This window comes from Equus quagga, chromosome 19, assembly GCF_021613505.1.
Source record: "Equus quagga isolate Etosha38 chromosome 19, UCLA_HA_Equagga_1.0, whole genome shotgun sequence".
Classification (NCBI taxonomy): domain Eukaryota; kingdom Metazoa; phylum Chordata; class Mammalia; order Perissodactyla; family Equidae; genus Equus; species Equus quagga.
Window position 1 is genome coordinate 4469723 of NC_060285.1, and position 21447 is coordinate 4491169.

At 43.1% G+C, this 21447-nt stretch overlaps 1 protein-coding gene across 1 annotated transcript in view; it reads right to left on the reverse strand.

Moving 5' to 3' along the window:
* Nucleotides 1-7771: 7771 nt before the first annotated feature.
* Nucleotides 7772-21447, reverse strand: part of ATXN10 (ataxin 10) — a 189815-nt gene continuing 176139 nt past the window's right edge. Inside the window, exons 11-12 of the mRNA XM_046646357.1 lie at nt 9542-9729; nt 7772-9062 (exon numbers count right to left, since the gene is read on the reverse strand). Of these exons, the coding sequence (XP_046502313.1) occupies nt 9060-9062; nt 9542-9729 (191 nt within the window). The 3' untranslated portion in view covers nt 7772-9059. The remainder of the gene's footprint in view (nt 9063-9541; nt 9730-21447) is intronic.

The window sequence follows — 21447 nt, forward strand, 5'->3', positions numbered from 1 at the left end:
CCCTCAATCACCTCTTTAAAGGCCCCATCTCCAGATAGCCACTTTCTGAGGTACTGAGGATTAGGACTTTAGCACATGAATTTGAGGGGGTGACATGACTCGGCTCCTAACGATATGCACAGGGGGCATCACACGCACAGTCCATGCTCTTACTAGCCTGCTGGCAGTGGGGGATGCAGATGGCCAAACAAGCAGGTAACATGGGGCGTGGGCGGGCAGCAGTGCCAGGTAAGGGTCCCCTCCCTGATGATCCAGCGGCAGCAGCACCTCCCTTCCCCCTGCTCCCTCCCTGTTGCCATCCTCCACCATTCTCATGGGCCCTCGAAGACGTGATGGCTCCTTTTGTGTCAACTTGGCTGGGCTGCAGGGTATCCAGACATTTGGTCAAACGTGATTCTGGGTGTGTTGGGGGGGGGTGATTCTGGACGAGATTAACATTCGGATCGGATGACTGAGTAAAGCAGATGGCCCTCCCCAATGTGGGTGGGCCCCATCCAATCAGTTGAAGGCCTAAATAGAACAAAAACGCTGACATTCTCCTACAAAGGAGGAATTTCCTCTGGCCTGACTGCCTTGAGCTGGGACATCAGTTTTCCTGCCTTCAGACAAACTCAAACATTGGCTTTCCAGGGTCTCCAGCCTGCTGACTGCAGATCTTGGTTTTTGTCAGCCTCCTTAATTCTGTGAGCCAGTTCCTTAAAACAAATCTCTTTGTGTATGTACAGGTATCCCATGGGTTCTGTTTCTCTGGAGAACCCCAAGGCAAAGTTGATGCGCCATCCTCACCATTTTACAGACAGGGAGACCGAGGCTCCCGGGGACCTACAAGCCGGCCTTCCCCCGGGGGATGGAGGCTCCGTCACTCCTTTTCTGAGCCCCAAGGGCCTTCACTCACGTCTTCCTCCTGGCCCCTGGGAAAGTAAGCTGCTTGTTGGCCATTCGTACCTGCCAGTCCGTGACCATGGCCAGGTCACACGCACACCTCAACCAAGGACTTGCAAAGCTCCCTGCCCTGCACACGGCGACTACAACAGGGAGACTTTCTGACCCCAAATGCCCAGGGCGCTGGTCTGACTGAAACACAGACAGGAAGGTGAGGTTTCACCTACTACCATCTTCTGTGTGGCCCTCCTGGGCTCTGGCGAGGAGGAGGCGCTGGGACCTCACGCCCCCCTGGCACTTCTCCCCTCCGTTCCTGTCTCCTGCCCTGCTCCTTTGCTTCTCTTTCATTCTTGAATCGTCCTGGCCCTCGTGGCTTTCACCTCCTGTTCTCATCACACCCAGCTCGAGAATCTGGTGATGGGTTGGCTCCTTCGGCTCTAACCCCTGGCACTTTCTCCAGGCATAGTATTGCACGTATCCTCAAGTTTCCTTACCCTTTTGGTCATTTAAGCCAAGAATATCTGCTGAAACACCCTTGGCCTGCACAAAGGGGGGGAGGGGCAGCAAGACAGTCTGCACAGCAGCTGGGAACACTGGAAAGGAGGGGCAGTAAGATTACATTCCTCCCCCACAGCAACCAGGCAGAGCTTGACGGTCACAGCTCTCTGGGTGTTGTGGCAGATCCTAACTGTCCCCACCACTCACTCTCCTTCCTTCCTGTGGTCAGGGACCACTCGCACTCTGAGTGGGGCACATGGCCACCCAACTAGAGCCTGCATGGCCCAGTTTCACTTAGGACTAGAAGTGGCCATGGGGCTAAATTCTCACCAACAGAACGTGAGTAGGAGATGTGTGCCAAGTCCAGACCACTCCCTTCAAAGGAAACTGCTTGCCCTTTGCTCTTTCCTTCTTCCCAAAGGCAGGAAAATAGACAACTTCAATTGTGCACACAAAGGTGGCACCCTAGGAGATGGCAAAGCAACAAGAAAGAGAAGCACCGGGCTCCTGCTCACCCCGAGGGCTCTCGGTACCCTCCGCCAGCTTGCCCATCTGCCTCTAGTAACGGGCCAGAGGCTATTACGTAAAGAGTAAGCTTCACTCTTCTTGGGCTGCTATATTTTGGGGTGTCTTTGTACAGCAGCTCAACTCGCACCCAGGTGAGCATGTGAAAATTTTTATTTAACCCTTACTGTGAAATGTAAAACACATGGAGGAAAGGACACAAAATCTAAATGTACGGCTCAATGAACTATCAGGCGAACATACCCACATAACCACCCCCTCCCTCTTCCCCATAGATAACCACTATCCTTACTTCCAGTGTAATCTGTTCATGGACTTTAGAGTCACACAGTAACCATCTGTGGGTAGCTTCTTCCACTCGACACCGTGAACCCCATCCCTGTGAGTGCCGCTACAGTACAGAGACTACTGCTGTAGTCTCACGCCACGAGTCTCCCGCCACCTGCGGCATCACTGTGCTGCCTTCACTTCCTGGCTACCACAAATAATGCTCTGAACATTTAGGTCTCATGTGTGTCTTTGGGTTCACCTATGCATATATTTTTGTTAGGTAAAAACCTTGCAGTGGAATTGTTGGGTCATACTATATGCTTACCTTCAAATTCAGCAGATAATGTCAAATTGTTTCCCAAAGTGGTTTTAGGGTTCTGCCAATTTATTCCACCGGCAGTTTGAGTTCTGTCTGCTCTACATCCTCACCAACAACACACACATGTATTACTGGTCTTTGTATTTTTAGCTATTCTGGTGGGTAGCAGTGGCATTTCCTTGTGGTTTTAATTTGCATTTCCTTGGTTACTAATGAGATTAAGTACCTTTTCACATGTGTATTTGTGTGGAGTGTCTGTTCAAGACTTGTGCCCATTTCCCCAACATTTTAACTGATATGCAGGCATTCTCTATATATTTGGGATATGAATCCTTTGTCAATTACGTTTCAAATGTTGTCTCCCATTGCCTTTTCACTCTCTTAATGGTGACTCTTTAATTTTTAGTCAAGTCCATTTTAACAGCTTTCGTAATGTAGGTAAGAAATCTTATTCCCCTATCTAAGGTTGTAAGACTATTTTCTGGAAGTTTTAGCATTTTGCTTTTCACATTCAGATTTACAATTCACCTAGGAATTGACACTTTTATATGGTTCAAGGTAGGGTCCAGTTTCCTTTACGCTACAGATATTCCATGGTCTCAGCAGGGTTTGTTGAAAAGATCACCCTTTCCCCACGTTCTGAGTGCCACCTTTTAAAATATCTCAAGTGTCCATATACGAGGGTCTGTCTCTGGCCTCTCCTCTTCTTTGGTCTATTTATCTATCCTTGTATCATTACAATACTGTTTTAATTAATCCTGCTTTTACCAGTTTTCATATCCATCTTGTTCTTCTTTCAGAGAGTGTCTTGGCTATTCTTGGCCTTTTGCATTTTGTTATACATTTTAGAATTTATTAAAAAATTTTATTTTCTAAATCCTCATTGCTGGTATGTAGAAAATTCAATGAACTTTTGTATATTAACCTCGTATTCAGTAATGTAGCTATATTCATTTATTCACTCTTAACATTTTATGCATGGACTTTTTCTACATTAGCTACATACACAATCCTATTGTCCGAGTTCCTTTCCAATTATTACCCTTCTACCTCCTTTTTTGATCTATTTCATTGGCTATGTCACCTTTCCAACATAAGAGCGAATGTAAGTGAATTGTGACTAACCTTGCCTTACTCTTAATGTCAAAAGGAAAATCTTCAACATTTCTTCATCAAGTCTGACATTTGCTGTAGGAGTTTTAGTAGATACTCTTTATCGGAATGAGGAACTTCCCTCCTATTCCTAATTTGCTAAGAGTTTCTATTAATATCATGATTGGATGTTGAATTTTATTGTAAACTTTCTGCATGACATTATTTTGTTTTAATTTGTTAATGTGATGATGTTTACTGACTTTTAAAAAACATTATGCTGCTCTCCCATCCCTAAAACATGGTTTGTTAACAAGGTGTTCAGGATCTTTGGATCGATGTTCACACGTGAGATTGGCCTTGACTTTTCCTTTCTTCTAATAAACTTTTCAAGTTTTGACAGTAAGGTTATGCTGGCCACATAAAGTGAGCTGTGAAGTGTTCCCTCTTTTTCTGGGAGAGTTTGTGTGGGAATAGCAGTATTTCTTGCTAAAATGTTGGTAAAATTTGTTGCTGAAGCTATGCAAGTCTGGAGTTTTCTCTGTGGAAGTTTTAAAGATTAAGTATTTAAAATATTATAAAATTTTATTTTGTGTGTTTTCTGCTTTTTTTCCCCTCCAGGAATTTGTCTATGTCATCTACAAGCTGAAATTTACTAGCATAATATATTCACAATATTCTTTCATGGACTTTTTTTTTTTTTTAAACAATGGCACCTGAACATCTGTTGCCAATCTTCTTTTTTCCCTTCCTCTCCCCAAAGCCTCCCAGTAAATAGCTGTATATTCTGGTTGCAGGTCCTTCTGGTTGTGCTATGTGTGATGCCACCTCAGCGTGGCCTGATGAGTGGTGCCATGTCTGCACCCAGGATCCAAACCAGCAAAACCCTGGGCTGCTGCAGCGGAGCACATGAACTTAACCACTCAGCCATGGGGCTGGCCCCTTTTATGGACTTTTAATGTCCATGAAAACTGTAGTGATAATGACTTTCTGGGTGCTTTTTTTTTTGGTGAGGAAGATTGTCGCTGAGCTAACATCTGTGCCAGTCTGTCTCTATTTTGTATGTGAGACGCTGCCACAGCATGGCTTGATGAGCAGTGCATAGGTCCATGCCAGGGATCTGAACCCGCGAGCCCCAAAGTGGAGCATGCAAACTAACCACTATGCTGGCCCCTGGGTGCTCTTTGTTATTCATTAACCTCACCACAGCTTTACCAATTTAATACATTTTTCAAAGAACCAATTTTTGGCTTTACTTTTTTTATATGTTTCCTGTTTAACTATGCTCTGCTCTCATATTTATTCCTTCTTTTATCTTCCCTTCGGTTGTGGGTTCCTTTCCGTAACAACTTAAGATGAATGTTTACGGTGTTGGTTGTCTGCCTTCTTTTCTCACATATGCATTTAAGGTAATAAATCTCCATCTAAGAGTAGCTTTAGCTATAGCCCACAAATGTGATATGCGGGATTTCATTAACATTCAGTTAGAAATATTTTCTAATTTCCATTTCTTTGTTTTGACCCTTAGGTAATTAAGAAATATACTGTGTAATTTCTAAAGTTGCGGGGATTTTCTGGTTATCTTTTTGGTGTTGATATGTAGCTTAATTGTACTAGTGTCAGAACATACTATGTATGATTTCAATCCTTTGGAATTTGTTGAGATGTGTCTTAGGACACAGCAGAAGGATCACTGTTGGTCCCCGGTTGCATGTATACTTTAGAAGAATGTGTATTCTGCAGTTCTTGGGGGCGGTGTTCTATACCTGTCAAATAGAGTCAACTCCACTAAGTGCATTGATCAAATCTTTAATATCCTTACTGATTACTTTTGTCTGCTAATTTTATCATTCACTAAGGGAGGATGGAGCACCACATGATGACCATAACCCTTGTGCAGACTGGGGTGAGAACACCCTCAAGTGGCAGTCACTAGACATACTATTCTATGTCCAGCACTGTGGTGACAGGAGAAACAGGAGACAGATGCAATTTCCATGCACTTCCATCAGATATCCTCACAGTGAAGTATTAAGGGCTTAAAGATGCATGTTCTAGCAGCAATAACTAGCACTAGTGGGTGCTTACCACTCCTAGAGGTTGATGGTATCAGGAGCCCCATTTTAGTGACGAGGAAATGCAGGCACAGAGCTCATGGCGTCAGCCCGAAGTTATACAGGTGAAAGAGGGGGGACTGGAACCTGGGCACCTGCTTCAGAGTTTACACTCTCAACCACCATGTTCTGCAAAGCAGGGGTCAAAATTCTATCCATGCTATAAAACACCAGGGAGGCTCTTGCCTGACTGACGTAAAATAAGCAGCGTACAACCTTGTGTGTAAATGAAGACTGTATACTATGCTGTTTAAACCAAAAGAAGCACTGAACAGAAAGTTCCTAATTTAAGGTTTCAATTTAAGCAAAAATAAACAATTACCAAAACCTTCAAAAAGTCTTTTCCATTGACATAATTGTCTCTGGTTATGATGAGGAAAGTGGTCAATGAGTTAACACCATAATTGCTATATTTACAGAAAAAATTTACCTTTAAAATTCATATATATTGTAGATGATAAATCAAATTCACATTGTAAAATATCACCTAAATGAGATTTGACTTAAAAAATGCAAAGTTACTATATAAAAATGTGCATGGAAGAAGAAAACAGATATTACATCATACAAATGCAAGAAAAAATATGAATTTTGAAAACAAGGTTTTAAAATGGATTTTCCATATACGGCCACTGTAGCTGAAACGATCAGAACCTTGGACAGCACTGAGAGGGCTTTTTCCTCCAAAGGACTGGTTTTGTAAAAGATTTTAAATGTTAAGGTTCTTCCTCAACTTTTCTGCATTTTAAAATTCTGTCTTAATTTTACTGCCTCTCATACAAAAACTGATTCCTTTCTGTGCAGAACTTACTGGTGATGGACTCTATACTTTTAAAAAGTCTTCCGCCTGCAAACACTGGTGTTTTTGTTCTAACATCTTTGTTTATTCACTCAAGGATAACGAAAAATTATTTAAATAACATTTATATCCCAGGCATTTTTATAAGAGCAACATAATCAATGCCTTCAGAAGACAGTGGACATAAGATACATGTATATAAAATATTAGTTTTTGATTTAAAATTTACTAACTGGTAGCCCAGATGACTTCAGTCATTTCTCTAGATCCCATTTTGGAAAATGGACATCTTCCAGTAGTTCCCACAGCCCTGCGGTTGGATTCAGAAGTTACTGAACAAAAAGTGCACCTCAATATTAGCTTCCCAAAACAAAATCCCATGACATAAATTAACATGGACATATATATATATAAAATATGGACAAATTCTAATAGTGTATTACTAAAATTGAGAAACAAATATTTTTCAAATACTAACATCCACTGTTATGGTATTAAAAAAAAATCATTCTGCAAATATTTGGACTCAATGTCAAGCAGAAAAGCCTTTCCCACTATCTTTTAAAATGAAGCTGGCTAAAAAACTGAACTGCTTTGTCAGTCTGCTCTTGAAAGCAATAATATGGTCACAAACCTTGCTGTGACCATTCTTTCTCTTTACAAATTTTGTAAGGCTTGCCTGCCTTTTTTTTCTTCTAAATGACTGACTGAGGTGGTGACTTAATCCTCTGCAGCCTGTAAAACAAGCTTCTCAGAAGCTCCAGGTCCACTGGGAGAGGACAGGGGAGCTGTTGTGCTCAAGAATTAATCTATCCAAGGCATCAAAAGCCGCCACAATGCAGCCATCAGCATGTTTTCACTATGCGAGCCCCACATTTCCTATCTAGGAAACACATAACCATTACCCTATTCTGTATCCTCACAAGGCTCTCTTTTATTTATTGGTGTTTGTTATTACATGGCTTATATCGACATGTTTGTGTGATTCCACTGGTGTGCATACATCCATTGAGAGAGGAAAAAAGAAGTGTCTATTGCAAACTTGTTAAAAGGAAAAAGGGACTCCCACTGATTTTTTTCCTTTGGCCTGGCTTCTTTTTAGAGAATAGGATTTTAACTCTTTGTGTTCCAGAAGAGACTGCCTTCTTTGTGCATTTTAAATTTTGCAATGGCTTCTTTACTGATGGAATGTCATAAATGAGAGAAAAAGTGTTATTCATAGATTACCAAAATCCTAGAAGCTGACATTTCTTCAGAGTTATATAGAGTACATTAGGTAGCACATGGGAAAACTTTTATTTCATTCTTAACACGCTTAAGCTGTTTTCACAAAGCAATTGAAGTAAGCTTTACAAAAAACTCAGAAGCACTTTACTTTGCAACAATCAGTATTTCTGCATAACTTCTGGTTGGGTTTTTGCTCTTTTTATTTTGGAAGGTTCAACACGAACTGTGCAAAATCTCTAGAAGTTTTAGTTTACTAACATGGCTGTTCAAGAAAATAGTGTTTCAAAGCATTCACAATATGGCCTCCCACTAGAGTGTCTGTTGATTATATTAACGATCTGGGTGGTTACAAAGATTTTAGTGCTCACTTACTCCAGTTCTATTTCTAATGAGTGAGGGGGGAGAGAGAGAGAGAGACAGAGAGACAGACAGACATAGGTCAAATTAACTCTTGCTGCCCAAAGCTACTTTTGCAACGCCAGTGAAGCCACGGCCAAAACCGAGTGGTGTGCCTTCACAGACTGGTGCTTTCTAAACTGAAGGAGACAGGGATGTAGCTTCCATGCTGTGGCCCTGCAAAGAGGTGACCCTATATTCCTCCCTCTCCTTTCACAGAGGCACGAAGGTGCTGAGACGCAGGCTTGGGAAGTCTACTTCTAGGACGATTTGGAATGAGAAGAGTTAATTGCCCACATGTTCTCTCCATCTCACTCCCTGCTACATTCCAAAGGGACAGGGCTCGGTGACAACATAGCCCAGGACGTAAAATAAAGAGGGAGAGCTCCCTATTCTTCAGCATCTCTCGAATTAATTAACTGGAAATGAGTCTTGTCAATGTTTTGGAAAGGCAGAAGGGGTGAAAAGAAGATCGCTAGAATTAATCACAGTGAGAAACTACTTCAACTGCCTGCCAGAGTTCAGAAAACCCAATGAGAAGAGGCAAATAAAAAGGAACGAAGCTGACTTGCCATCTGAAGGAGCAAATGGAATCCAAGCAAACATCCAAGTCTTTGCCAAATAAGGGATGTGCCCTCAACGAGAAGAATTTATTATCTGCTGCCACAGTAAGTACAATATATTACTTAAACGCACAGTGTATCCATAGGGACAAAGGCAAACCAGACAGTTACGTTTCTAAAGCAAAGAAACAACAGAATACTCACGTACTTTCACTTTTAAGCTTATACGCATTTAACTCTATTATCTAAAAGATTCATGTTTTCCTGAATTTGTACTTAATAAATCTTCAAACACTTGCAATTTCACATACTGCAGAAGATGAAAAATCCATGAAACAGATTCCAAAAATTCAGATATTTGTCTGGAGAGTTATTCACTAAGAAGAAAAAAGAAACAAAATTGCAGATATAACATCTATTTACAAGAATCATCAAAGGAAAAAAAATAGAGAGGATTTTGGTTAATGGTGAGAAATAACTGAGTGAAACCTGAAACAACTCATTCAATATTATACAAGAAGTTTTACGTTCTTTTTATTGCAGTCAACATTAAGCTATCTTTAAAGAAAATCTCATTCCTGTCAGAAACGTTCAGACCACATAAAAATTTTGGTATGATTTTATATTTCTCCCCTAGAACAAGACTGAAAGTTTAACTCTTCTTAGAAAATGGTAGCATAATGCCTAAACAAAGAATCATTTGCAATTAAATTTAGAGCTTTCTTTGCCACTTTAGAAGGCAAAATGCTCCCATTCATGTTCTTACGAAAGAACCTTGTCATGTCCAAGATAATGGGGCAGGGGGAATCGCCATCTACAAGGTGAAAGGAATTACAGCTCATGCCAGCACACTCACCAGTGGAGGGGTGTCATTTGTCGATTTCAGAATCAGCTTGTCACCCCTCTTTTCAACTTCAAAACCCATTTTTTTAAGTAGAGATGCGTCTGCCAGCCCCTGCTCCTCCATCTTTGCAATCAAATCTTGGTTTTGACTATTGTCTTCTGTAAGGTTTCGGACGGCGTACACCACCCACTGGGTCAGAACTGGAACCAGAGTGAAGGAATCTGCCAGCAGACTTCCCTGTTTTAGAACTTTCCATGAACATTACTGGAGAGAGAGGAGAGGAGCACAGCAACACTGGAAATCTAGACTCAACTAACAAGTCTTCTTGAGTGTGTGCTATGACTATGCACCCAAAGCGGGAAATAATTAAAAAGATAAAATACATACACATGCACGCGTACATCCCATGTGTGTGTATGTGTATGTGTGTGATATTCAGCAACTGGCCAACTGGCACCCAGAGGAACTCAACCAGGATTTGTTAAAAGAATGAAGGAGGAAGCAAAGGCTTAGAGTAGCCACATCTGAGGCTTATGAACACAAGTGTACACATGCGTACGCACACAGTGGATAATTCTGTTACTGAGTCATCAAGGAAAGAATAAGAGTAAGATAAAGGAGGTCACAAAGATGCCAGGCTAGAATCAGACAAGGAAATCATCTTGTGTAAAGTAAGCCGGGTTATAAACAAGAACTGTTTCCTAGGAGCCACCATGGCATTCCCCTCCGTCTGCATTTTATGGTGAAGCGAGACAGACTCTGAAGAACTGGCTCTGTTAATCTGAATGCTCGTGCTCTTGAGAAGGCAGCTCATGCTCACTGCCTTCTTGTGCCCTGACCCTATTTAAAAAAAAATTTTTTTTTAAGATTTTATTTTTCCTTTTTCTCCCCAAAGCCCTCCGGTACACAGTTGTGTATTTTTACTTGTGGGTCCTTCTAGTTGTGGCATGTGGGATGCCGCCTCAGCATGGCCTGATGAGTGGTGCCCTGTCTGACCCAGGATTTGAACTGGCAAAACCCTGGACCGCCGAAGCAGAGTGTGCAAACTCAACCACTGAGTCACAGGGCCGGCCCCAGCCCTGGCCCTACTTTTAAATGTTCTGCACAGCGTCCTTCACAGCAGACAGAAGACAACTTATAAAAAAGAATCACGGAGTTATTTACTGAGGTGTTTTATTTAGTACCAAGACCTGTGTAAACCTCACGAAAGCATTAAATTGCTACTATACATCTTTCTATCAAAGGTCATAAAAGCTGCTGTAAGGGTCAGTCTTCAGCGTTGCATCCAGGGACACATAAAAGAAGCCAAGAACAGTGGGCCCGGCACTCTCTATCGGTCCAGAGGGACCAACAAAGTGGAAGAAAACACCTTTTCCAATGCAAAGAGGCCTTCCTGCCCACAATCAGAAGGAAGGGAGCAGGCAAAACAAATCCTTCCCCTGAGTACCAGATGTTTCCCACACAGGCATTTCTGATGCAGGATAGTGGCATCTGTGCCCCCAAAAGGTCTCAAGTCTTTAGCTGAGAGTCAACACTTCTGATCCCGACCAGGTTCCCAGCCAGCGCGAGGCTGGTGCCAAGACATTTCCAGCTCCCTCAACCTGAGGCAGGAAGCCACAGAGAAACGCTTCAACATGCATCAAGCCTGTGGTTCTTTCTTACCGTGTTTGGGAAAGAAAGTGAATAAAACTATTTTCCTAGCTCAATAACCTCAAAGGAAAACAGTAAAAAATGAGCCTGTCCACTAAAGTTAGATGACTGAAACACAGCAAACATGGGCGGTTTTATGTTCAGGACCTGTTTGCTGGGGTTGCAAAAGGCTGCTCCGTTGTCCCTCCAGTACACTCCCAGCTGGTCTGAAATCCTGACAAGGCCTTCCTGGCTCCCCCCAGCAGGCCAGGGTCCCTGACCGGCCCTCTGTGCTTCCCCAGTCATGGACTTAACTCCGCTCTGGCCCTGGCTGCCCGCTGGCCTGCCTCCCTCAGCTCCTCCAGCACAGGGACCGAGACTCAGAAAAGGACACGCAAACGTTCATCAAGTGAATGACCCGGCGGTCTTTGGAGGTTTATCATCAAAACCACTGGTGGTATAAATGACTAACCTTTCCCAGATGGCACAGAATAGGCACTGCTGTTGCCCAGCTAACGGTGATTCTATAACTAGTCTAGGACTTGGGTGAGGAAAAAATGTTCTCATTTTGCCATTTATCTGCCTTCCTTTCATGATAAAGCCCAGGTCCTTTATAAGGCTGTATTTCTTTTCTAGAGACAGAATCTATATAAATATTCAAATGAATAAAACCTAAATTTGAATTTCTCCCTCTTTTCCACAAGCACTGAACCCCCACTTTGTGCTAGTGTAGAGAATAAAAATAATGATCCCAGGTTGAGGAAAATTTGCAACATGTTAGTGAATTTTGGAGGAAAATTTCATTCCGGATGAAAAATTAGTTGCAGAAAATGATTTTCTGACAACGAGTCATTTTCTGCAACTAATTTTTCATTCGGAATGACATCATCATTACACGAACTCACTTCCTCACTTTTTCTAAGAAAAGGGGGAGGCAGTGATCATGAGAACTGACTGGAGGAGCAAACATTTGAGGAGTAAATTTAGGCAAGAAAATGTGTAAGACTGGAGAATTTTAGTTCATGTGTATAACTCTCTAATGCTAAAGGACAGAAGCAAAATGTGTCTTCTTTCTGAAGCTTCCTGGTTATTCACTTCAGTATGACTGAAAGTAGGAAAAGAGAAATTCTCATAAACGCATTGAGAGCTCCTGAAAATTGGACAGTTGGCTGGCTCGGTAATCAAGGAATCTGATGCCAGCCTTGTCACTGCCAGCTGCACGTGCAGAATGCCTCTGGAGGAAAGAACCATCATCCAGAGCTTCAAATTATCAAACTGTCTCGGTTACAGGGCAAACGAGATTCTGCCAAATGGTCCCCACAGACCTCTCTTGCCAAGTGCCATTTGCATCTGAGGCTCCAGCAACATCATAACGCTGGGTGTCATCTCTGTCTTTCCAGATGTGAGACCCTGACGTGGGACACGCCCCACCCTCACCTGCCCCTTCCCTTCTCATAGGGCATACTTATTCGTCAAGACAGCTAAACTCTACCTCCTCCTGGAAGCCTTCCTGCACTGTGCTAGCTAGCCCTTGTCACCTGCTTAAGTTAGGCACACCTGCTGTGTTTCCAAAGCATTCTCTTTTTCTAATAGTTCTCATCACATGGCACTGTACTCATCTGTTTACGTGTCTGTGAGCTTCTCAAGGGCAGGAACTATGCCTAATTCATCTCTACATCCCCAGCATGAGTCTAGTTCCTGACACAAAGTGGATTATCGATATGTGTCTGCTGACATTATATTTATGTCTGCCCTAACACCCTGTGAACTCCTCATAAGCAAGTCTGATGTCTTATTCACCCCTCTGTCCTCTGCTTCAAGCATGGTGCTGGGAAATGTTTGCTGGATGTCTGAAGAAGTCAATGCTATCTCCCAGGCACTCTGTGGGTGGGGCCGTGGTGGCACTGCAGTGACCCACACAGGCTGTGCTCTTCCTTTTTGTTCTTGGTGTGGTTTCCTGACTCAGGGCTTTGCAGGGTTGAGAGATTAGATGAAAGTAAACCAATATAAATGCAACCTAGGCAAGGAAGCTGGACTGTGTAAATAAGAGGTCCATGACAACAAAACACCAGGAGAAATCCCACGTGGATGGATGAAAGGGCGGATTGTAATCATGTTCATCTAGGGGAGGCAACTATCACATTCTGTGAAAATACTGTTACGGTATTTTAATAGCGTCTCACCCTTAAAGTGTTTGGTTGCTAATTTCTGTAGAAAAACTTACATGATCCCCATTGTATATATAGGAAAAGAGGACCACAGAAGAGAACGAGATTAATGACAACTCCCCTGAGGAGCAGACCCACATGTGCCCAAGCACCTCACCCAGGCACAGGCATTTTTCCCAGCTGGGCCAGCGTGACTTCAGGAACAAAATGTGATAGTCAAGAATTTCACAAGGAGTAGATTCTTGGCATAGCCACCAAATGGACAGCCTGATAGAAGCACTGAAGTCCAATGCAGAAAAAGCATTTTTGTCTTCTTCCAAAATTGGTATTCTAAGGGCAAAAAGACGGGTAAATGGAGAGAGTGGCAGGGGCTGGGAGAAGCATGGCCACACCACCACATTGGAATCAACTCCTTTTCAGTATCTTGAAAAGCAGAAATAACAAATGAACAAACCTATCCTTTTCAGTTAAAGGTTTACTTCACATTTTCTATGTTGTAAGCGAACTTAACCTTACTTCCTCTTTGGGAGGATGTCATCAAGTGAGAATGCCACGTTCCGCCGTACACTTTTCTCAGGGAGACATGAAAGGTTCGCTCTGCACCTCCACCCTAAGTGAGCACCAACATTTTGGGGTTTACACTGTCTATACTACTACACAAAGGCCCTCTAATTTGTTCCTATTTCTAGGGAGAATATTTTAGTACTACTGTCTAAGGTCTCTAGACAATAACAATAATAATAATTATTATTATTAATAATCATTTAAAAACCAAATTTTAATAGCTGTTCCTTTCATAAAATTTGAGTTGAACAGAGAAACACGGAGATGCAGCCCTTAGGAACTGTGTCTAATGCACAGGCCTGGCTCATGAATATGCACGACTCTCCTTGTTAGCGCGCACCGTGAAAGGCTGAGAGCCCTGGGTAGCCTGTGCAGACCTAGACAGCCTTAAGTGTCACAAGAAAGATTAAAGCGAGTCCCAGTTAATATTCACACTGCCCTCTTGTTCCCTCTCTAAAGAGACAGAAAGAAAGAAAGAGTGGGGGAGAAAATTAAACATCTTCTAAAGTCTCTAATCCCACCAACACTTCAAGTGCTTCATTGTATGCTCAGCTTTAGAAAGAGAGCTTCTAAAGTTTCCATAGCTACTACAAATAGAAAGCGTGAGCCTGTTTGTTACAAAACTGCCTTGAAAGAACCCTGCAACCGGCACTAGAGTGAGGACTCGCCGGGGCCAGCTCCTCAACAGAGCGCTCTGGTGTCTTGAAACAGGCCACAAAGACGACAGCGGCAATAAGCACCTTGAAGCTGCCCTGCGTGGGAAGGAGAAAGTGAGAAGCTGCTCCTGGCCCCCAAGTGCCTGTGCCACAGCAGCTGTGCGCTGGGATTCAAAGACTTCGGCCCGACGTTGCACCCCACGTGGCCTTGTACAAGCTAGGTGACGAGATGCTAGCAGGGCAGAAAAATGCAGGCTGGGAGATGACACGATACAGAAAAGAAGCTCCCGACTAGGATATTACTAAGCAGCAGATACGTGCCAAATGCACTTTCAAAGTCAAATGAGCTGAAACATTAAAATTGAAACTATCCGGTGAGAAAGAGTCCATCTAACTCAGAAAGGCAATATTCTTTCGGTTATCAGAATTAGCGATACTGAAAGAGCTGCAGACGACTAGAGCACAGGCAGGCCCTGTGGTGACAGGGACTGTGCTCTGGTCGTTGCTCTAGCTCTGTGTCTAGAAGACTGCTGAGAACAGGGGGTGGCAAATTACGGCTCGTGTTTTTATATAGCCATGATTTAAAAAGTTTTTATATTTTTAAAGAAGAATAGTGATTTGTGACACATGAAAATTATGTGAAATTCAAATTTCAGAATCCATAATAAAGTATTACTGGCACACAGCCATGCCCATTCATTTATGTTGTCTAAAATTGCTTTCATGCTGCAAAGGCTGAGCGGGGTAGCTGCGACAGCAACAGTACTACTGCAAAGCCAAAACTCTTTACTAAGTTTAAATCTTTACAGAAAAGGTCTGCTGACCTCTGGCCCAGAACATGGAGGGCATCAATAAATATTTGTCAAATGAATAAACGAGCTTTTAAAAGTACTGGCACTGAAAAACATACATTATTTAAATTAAAACAATTTAAGCATGTTAAAAAACTTTACTGACTTTTCAGGATATATACGTGTGTATATATATACTTATATGTAACATCTATATAACGTTTTATGTATTATATATGGCCATTGATGTACAATGCTGTATACTTAATATCATATACAATATGTATATAACTAATATATGTACTATATATAGTACCTATATTTAATTTTTGCTTCCAGGACATATTTTTAAAAATTATTTTTAGACAATGAACCTATTCACGGCAAAGGATTTATGCACTGCCTAGCTTCCCCAAGTATACTATTAGTATGGCCCAGAGCTACGTTAGAAACCTTTTATGAAGTCAGTTTAAGAATGAAAGTTCAATATAGGCAGCCTATTTCATCAGGCTTTCACAAGCTATGTAACTATCTGCCATGTTATAACAAGGTTTTCCTAAAAATGAGGATGCTTAATAAATAACTTCCATATCTAAACTAGTATTTTCTCAGACTATGGTAAATTTGCAGAATTTTTCAGAGTGCAAAGAAGTAGGTCAGTTTTAAAATTGTTCTGAAAATGCTTTACATTGCTAAAAAACAATACTTCTAAATCTGCCAATCTCTGTCAGCAAAGAAGAAGAAAGCCCTGGACGTGGCACTCTGTCTGCAGTGAGCACATATGCCGGGGGGCGCTCCTGACCCCATCTTCAGGAGTCCTGACCAACCCTGGCCCTGCTCTTGAAATACCCACTTTCTGAGGGGAAAAAAAAAGGGCATTTCCCTAACTGCTGCCCAGGGACCCCTGGGCTTCGCTGAGGCTTCTGCTGCTTGAGGAGGAGGAACTTGTCCAAACCACAGAGGACGTCAGAGCGCAGATGGGGAGGGAGGAAGAGCTCACAACTTGGAGGGGATCTGGAGGGCAAGAAAGCGCCGAGCTGCAGGCAGAGGAGGGATGGGAACTTACCTACGAAAAGGAGAGGGGAGGTGGTCAGACAAGAGAGGTCCTCGTGGAAGAATGGTCCTGAAAAATACCATCACTGTTCCTTTACAAACTGCCACACGTTCTTCCCGCATAGGTTAACTCCATCTCCAAATGTCAAGAGATACGTTATTGCTTTCATTGTAAAGTTCACTTTACTTCTGCCTTCATCTATAACAATCATCTTTTGCTCTCGACTCTCATTTGCATCATTCAGTTAAACTACATACCTCTCATTCAGAAAATCAGAGTGAAGTCCTTATTGTGCAGAGTCTACATAGGGTCTCCCTGCAGGATGCTGGAAACCAGAGTGTGCTCAATAACCACGACAAACCACCCATTTTGGCTCCTTCTTCCTTCAAACTGTCGGTCTATCTGGTATCTAATTCCCCTTTGCATTTTGTACTTTAATGTGAGAGAACATCTGTGGCTCAAGTGTTTCAGTGTCGTGCTGACAGATACTGTTCTGGGTTTTATACTATGCTTTATCTTAACAGCATTTACAAGTAAAAGTATGTGTACCCTGTAATTTCCTAATTAACGGCTAATTGCTAATAATGAAAGTGGTAAAAAAAAAAAACCAACAGAAGAGGGGGGAGGAACAAATAATTGCCAGATTTGTAAATTACAGATCACAATCTGAAGAATATAAAATACTTGTATTTACTATGTGCTACAAGAAGGAGCAAAGAGTTTCAGTCTTTATTGAGGGAAAAAGTGATCTCAGAAACACCACTGCTTTGAAAGCTGAGGCTGCTTCTCTGGCCTCTAACTCCTTGGGGAACTGGAACATCAAAGGAAGTGGTACAAAGACCCAATAAATCACACTGCTGAATTGTGACAGAACTACATAACAGACAAGTGTCAACCAGAGAAATTCTGTCTCTGTGCATAACCCAAATCAACACTTTCTTAATGATTTTCAAACAAAGGCCACATTCACTGTCCTTGGTACATACACAATTTACTTTCCATAAATTGACCTTTTAAAGGGAGAGATTAGATATTCACGACTTCATGGGCCTCCTCCCCTCTCGGAAGTCTGAAACATCTTTCCATTTTACAAGGTTCCCGTTTCCTCAGGATCATCACATGGGCATGGGAGAACCACCGCGGAACCACCCGTCCTCAGTCCGGACCCGGCCGGGTTATGAGCTCTCAGTCCTTTACAAATCCCAGATGTATAAAGCACAAGCATCCAAGACTAGCAAGGCAGAACATGTTGCAGTTGTCAGCACGACTAGTGAGCCTGTCAGCTTGGCAGAGAAGTCATGCGAAGATGACACCCCCCTCCCCATCCAGTCAGTCACCACATGCACTTCCCATGGCAAAAGCTTGTGTGGCCAAGCGCGGGCTGTGCTCACAGGTACCTCACACCCACGGGGCTTTGGTGGTAAAGGATCCTACAGCACTGAAACTAATTTTGTACATTACATATTCTGGAACCATCTCACTAACCACTTAAAAGCACAACGTGGTGCGACGCAGTCACAGGCTGGCATCCGTGTCACACGACAGGTTCAAGATCAGAAACAACCAATACCACTTCTAACTTGAACCACACTAAAGGGTTTCGAGGCCACGAAGTAGTTCCATTTGAATTTGGGGCAGCACTCCAGTGTCATTTCTGAGACTCTAAACAAGCCACTGCATGTCATGTGTTTAGCAGAGTGCTTGGCACATGCCTGCATGTAGCAGACACTTACTAAATGGCATGAATAATTCCTCTAGAGCCCAGCATGTTGGGTATCCCACCTCTCCAGACTCTCCCTCTCTTATGCCACTTCTCACTCTACTGTCATTGTGTAATTCTCTGACTCCTACAGTATGTGCACTCACCTGCGTGCTGGGAATCCCATCTGAGTTCTTGTAGCTCCTGCCACATACAGAAGTAGGCTTGTTTCGAATATCTGCTGGATGAACGGCCCTTGGTGCCTGGCTTCTATCCACTTATAAGGAGTTGGCACCCCCAGTTCTTCCATCAGATCTGGGCTATAAGTGAGGTGTTATTTAATAAACGCATGCAGATACCCAGCGTTATACCACGTCAGCCCTCACGCTGCAGTGGAGAGTCCACCAGGGAGAGGCATTCTGGATACAGACCTTTTAAAGAAAATACTGCCCCAGTGCCTCAATTTGCATCCAGGGTCACTGTCGGCAGAGAGCTGGCTGAGCTTTGCTGCTGAGATGACAGCAGGAGCGAGTGTGATGTAACCTGAGGTCACTGGGCCCTGCCGACTGAGGAACTCATGAGTAGAAGCCCGTGGAAGCACAGGAGAGACACCCAGGAAGCTCAAGGTCCCGTCTGCCAGGTCAGAGGATGTTTATAAAGTACTCTGTACTCTTTGGGGTAAAGGAATTATCAAATAATAAAGCTGGCTCAAATGAACTTCTATTCATGGAGCACACTGCTACTTTCAATGGAAGCAAAGCTTTGTGAATTAACTGAAGTGTCTCTCACATCAGCCAAGACTGTGAGTTTATCTGCATAAAATAACAACAGTAATGACAATAAACATAATCAATGGCAGCAGCTATCACACCTCCAGGACATAAAGTACGTGTTGGGGGCTTTTCTAGGCACTTGTAGAAAGTATTCAATTCTCACAAACCCTCTGTGGTAGGCACTGCTATCCTCAGTCCAGCCATGAGGTAACTAAGCACCAGGAGGCTCACGACTTGTCCAAGACGACACAACCTGAAGTGGTGGAGCCAGGGCTGGGACAGACTCCAGCATCCACCTCATAGCCACCCCACCATAGTGCTTCTAAGCGCTCTCCAGTGAGCACAGTTCAGGAGGACAGACCTCTGGAGGAGGGGCAGAGCAGTCTTCCTTCCAGTCAGTCTGACTACAAGCTTCTAAGCTAGGCCTACAAATGAGTTAAAGGAATGGTAGGTTTTATGATACTTGAAACAGAGTCACCTCTTCAAAGAAATCCTGAAGGATAAAACATGCTTGCAGATACCAGTTAGAGCGACTACCTCTGCAAAACACCTTTGGAAGTAGCTAGAAAACAGTTCAAAATGAAATTAAAATTCGGACTAAAAAAAGTAAGTAATCCCATCCAAATTACAGAAGATTAGTGTTGGTCTAGCACTAATAACATTCAAAATTAATGAAGCATAGCCAAGGGTCAAAAATAGTTTTAAGATACAAAGGCTTAAATGAAACACAAACTGTGTGGAGCTTCTGGTGAATTTTAGACTAGACAAGACTCAGCAGGTACCAAAGAATCAGGGAGCTTTCTTAACTGCATATGCTGGGTGCCTGAGCATCTGTTATCACTGTCCTTGGTCCAAATGTCACTACCCCCTGGGGATGATCAGCTCTACGGGTCACCCATGGCCATGCTTGTTTGCCTCTCCAACTCTCCTCCCCCATGTCCTCCTAGCAGCTCCCAGAAAGTCAGTAGTCAAGAGCAAGTGGGCCTGCAGGTTTGGACACACACAGATATGCCGATATGTGCATTTCCCGAGGACTCTCTTCTGTGCTGAAAAGCAAACACACAAGAGTGTGGTGGTTCTCATTCTGTGCTGTCTGCTTCCATTTCTATCAGTAACAGATGAGTTGAAAGTTGAACACAGACCTATAATTCTTGCGTATCCTCATTAAGGGAGGAGCAATGCTGTATCCATTTAAAGTCAACACAACTTTCAGCATAAATTTGTAATATGCAAATAACTCCAACATTAATTGAAAATAAATACCAATAACACTTCAGACTATTTAAAAGCCAAGCTGGTTGTAGTGGTGACATCAAGTTCTAAAGCTCTTCCTTGACATGTCTCTTTTATTCTAAAGTACCGGATATCTCACTTTAGGGGGGAAAAACCTCATTCAATTATAGAAATCTATCATTTTTAACATGTTTTTCCTCTTCTCTATAAATAACATGCTTCTTGATTCTTATACTGGAATTAGAGCAAGGGATTTAGATATAAACAAAATTAAACTATTAATCACACATCTGAATGTCTCTCCAGAATTTAATCATGACCCACCCACTCGTTTAGCAAACACGAAGGCATTATGCGCCAGGCTTGGAATACAATACCTAATGAGACAGTCAAGGTCCCTGCCCTCGTGGTGTTTACATGCTAGAGAGGAGGCAGGCACTAGACCAAAAACCAAAACCTGAATGGGGTGAGATCACAGGAGGACAGCGCACTGGACAACGATAATTGGAGAAGGTCTCTGAGGCGGTAACACTGAGCTAAGACCCACAACAGGGAAAAACTGGTCATCTGGTGAGCTGGGGAAGACTGCTGCAGGCAGCAGAGCAAGCTGTGCAAAAGCCTTGAGACTAGAAGAAATGACGAGGGAAAATCTCTGTGGCTGGAGTAGAACGTGTGAAGGAAATGGCATGAAGTGAGGCAGAGGTAGGTTGAGGCCAGACCTTTTAGAGATTTTAGGCAATAGGAAGGAGTCTATATTGTATTCTAATACAATGAGAACCCACTGAAAGAGGTGAAGTAGACAAACTCAGAGGGTCTGTTTGGCAGCTGTCTGGAGGGTGGGTTGGAGGGAGGCAAGAGTGGGAATGGAGACCAGTCAGGAGTCAATGATGGCAAGAGTAAGGTGGAACAGGACAGACCTGGGGTCAAATTCCAACTCTGCCATTTCATAAGCTGTGTAACTTTGGGCAATATATAACCTTCGTAATAGGTAAACTTGGACAGGTCGTGTGTGAGGATGACAGGAGGGGACGTTCATCATGTACCTCATCCAGGCCCTGGCACAATACGCTCAGCACACCTGAGAGGCACAGGTGCTGCCCAGCTCCAGCATGGGGCTCGGGCAGGCCGTGGAGCACCAGGCTCTTCTGTCGGGCACGTGCCTGTACTTCTCTTTGCCTCGGTTTCCTCGTCCATAAAATAAGAAGGAGATAAAACAATTTCCAAATATGTCAAATGACAGCACAGGACAGAGACTAAGTTCTCGGACCCTGAAGTCAAAAAGTCCAGGTTTACTGCCATTCCTGCTGCTCACCAGCTCGTAGCCTTGGCCAGTTACAAACCTTTTTTCCCT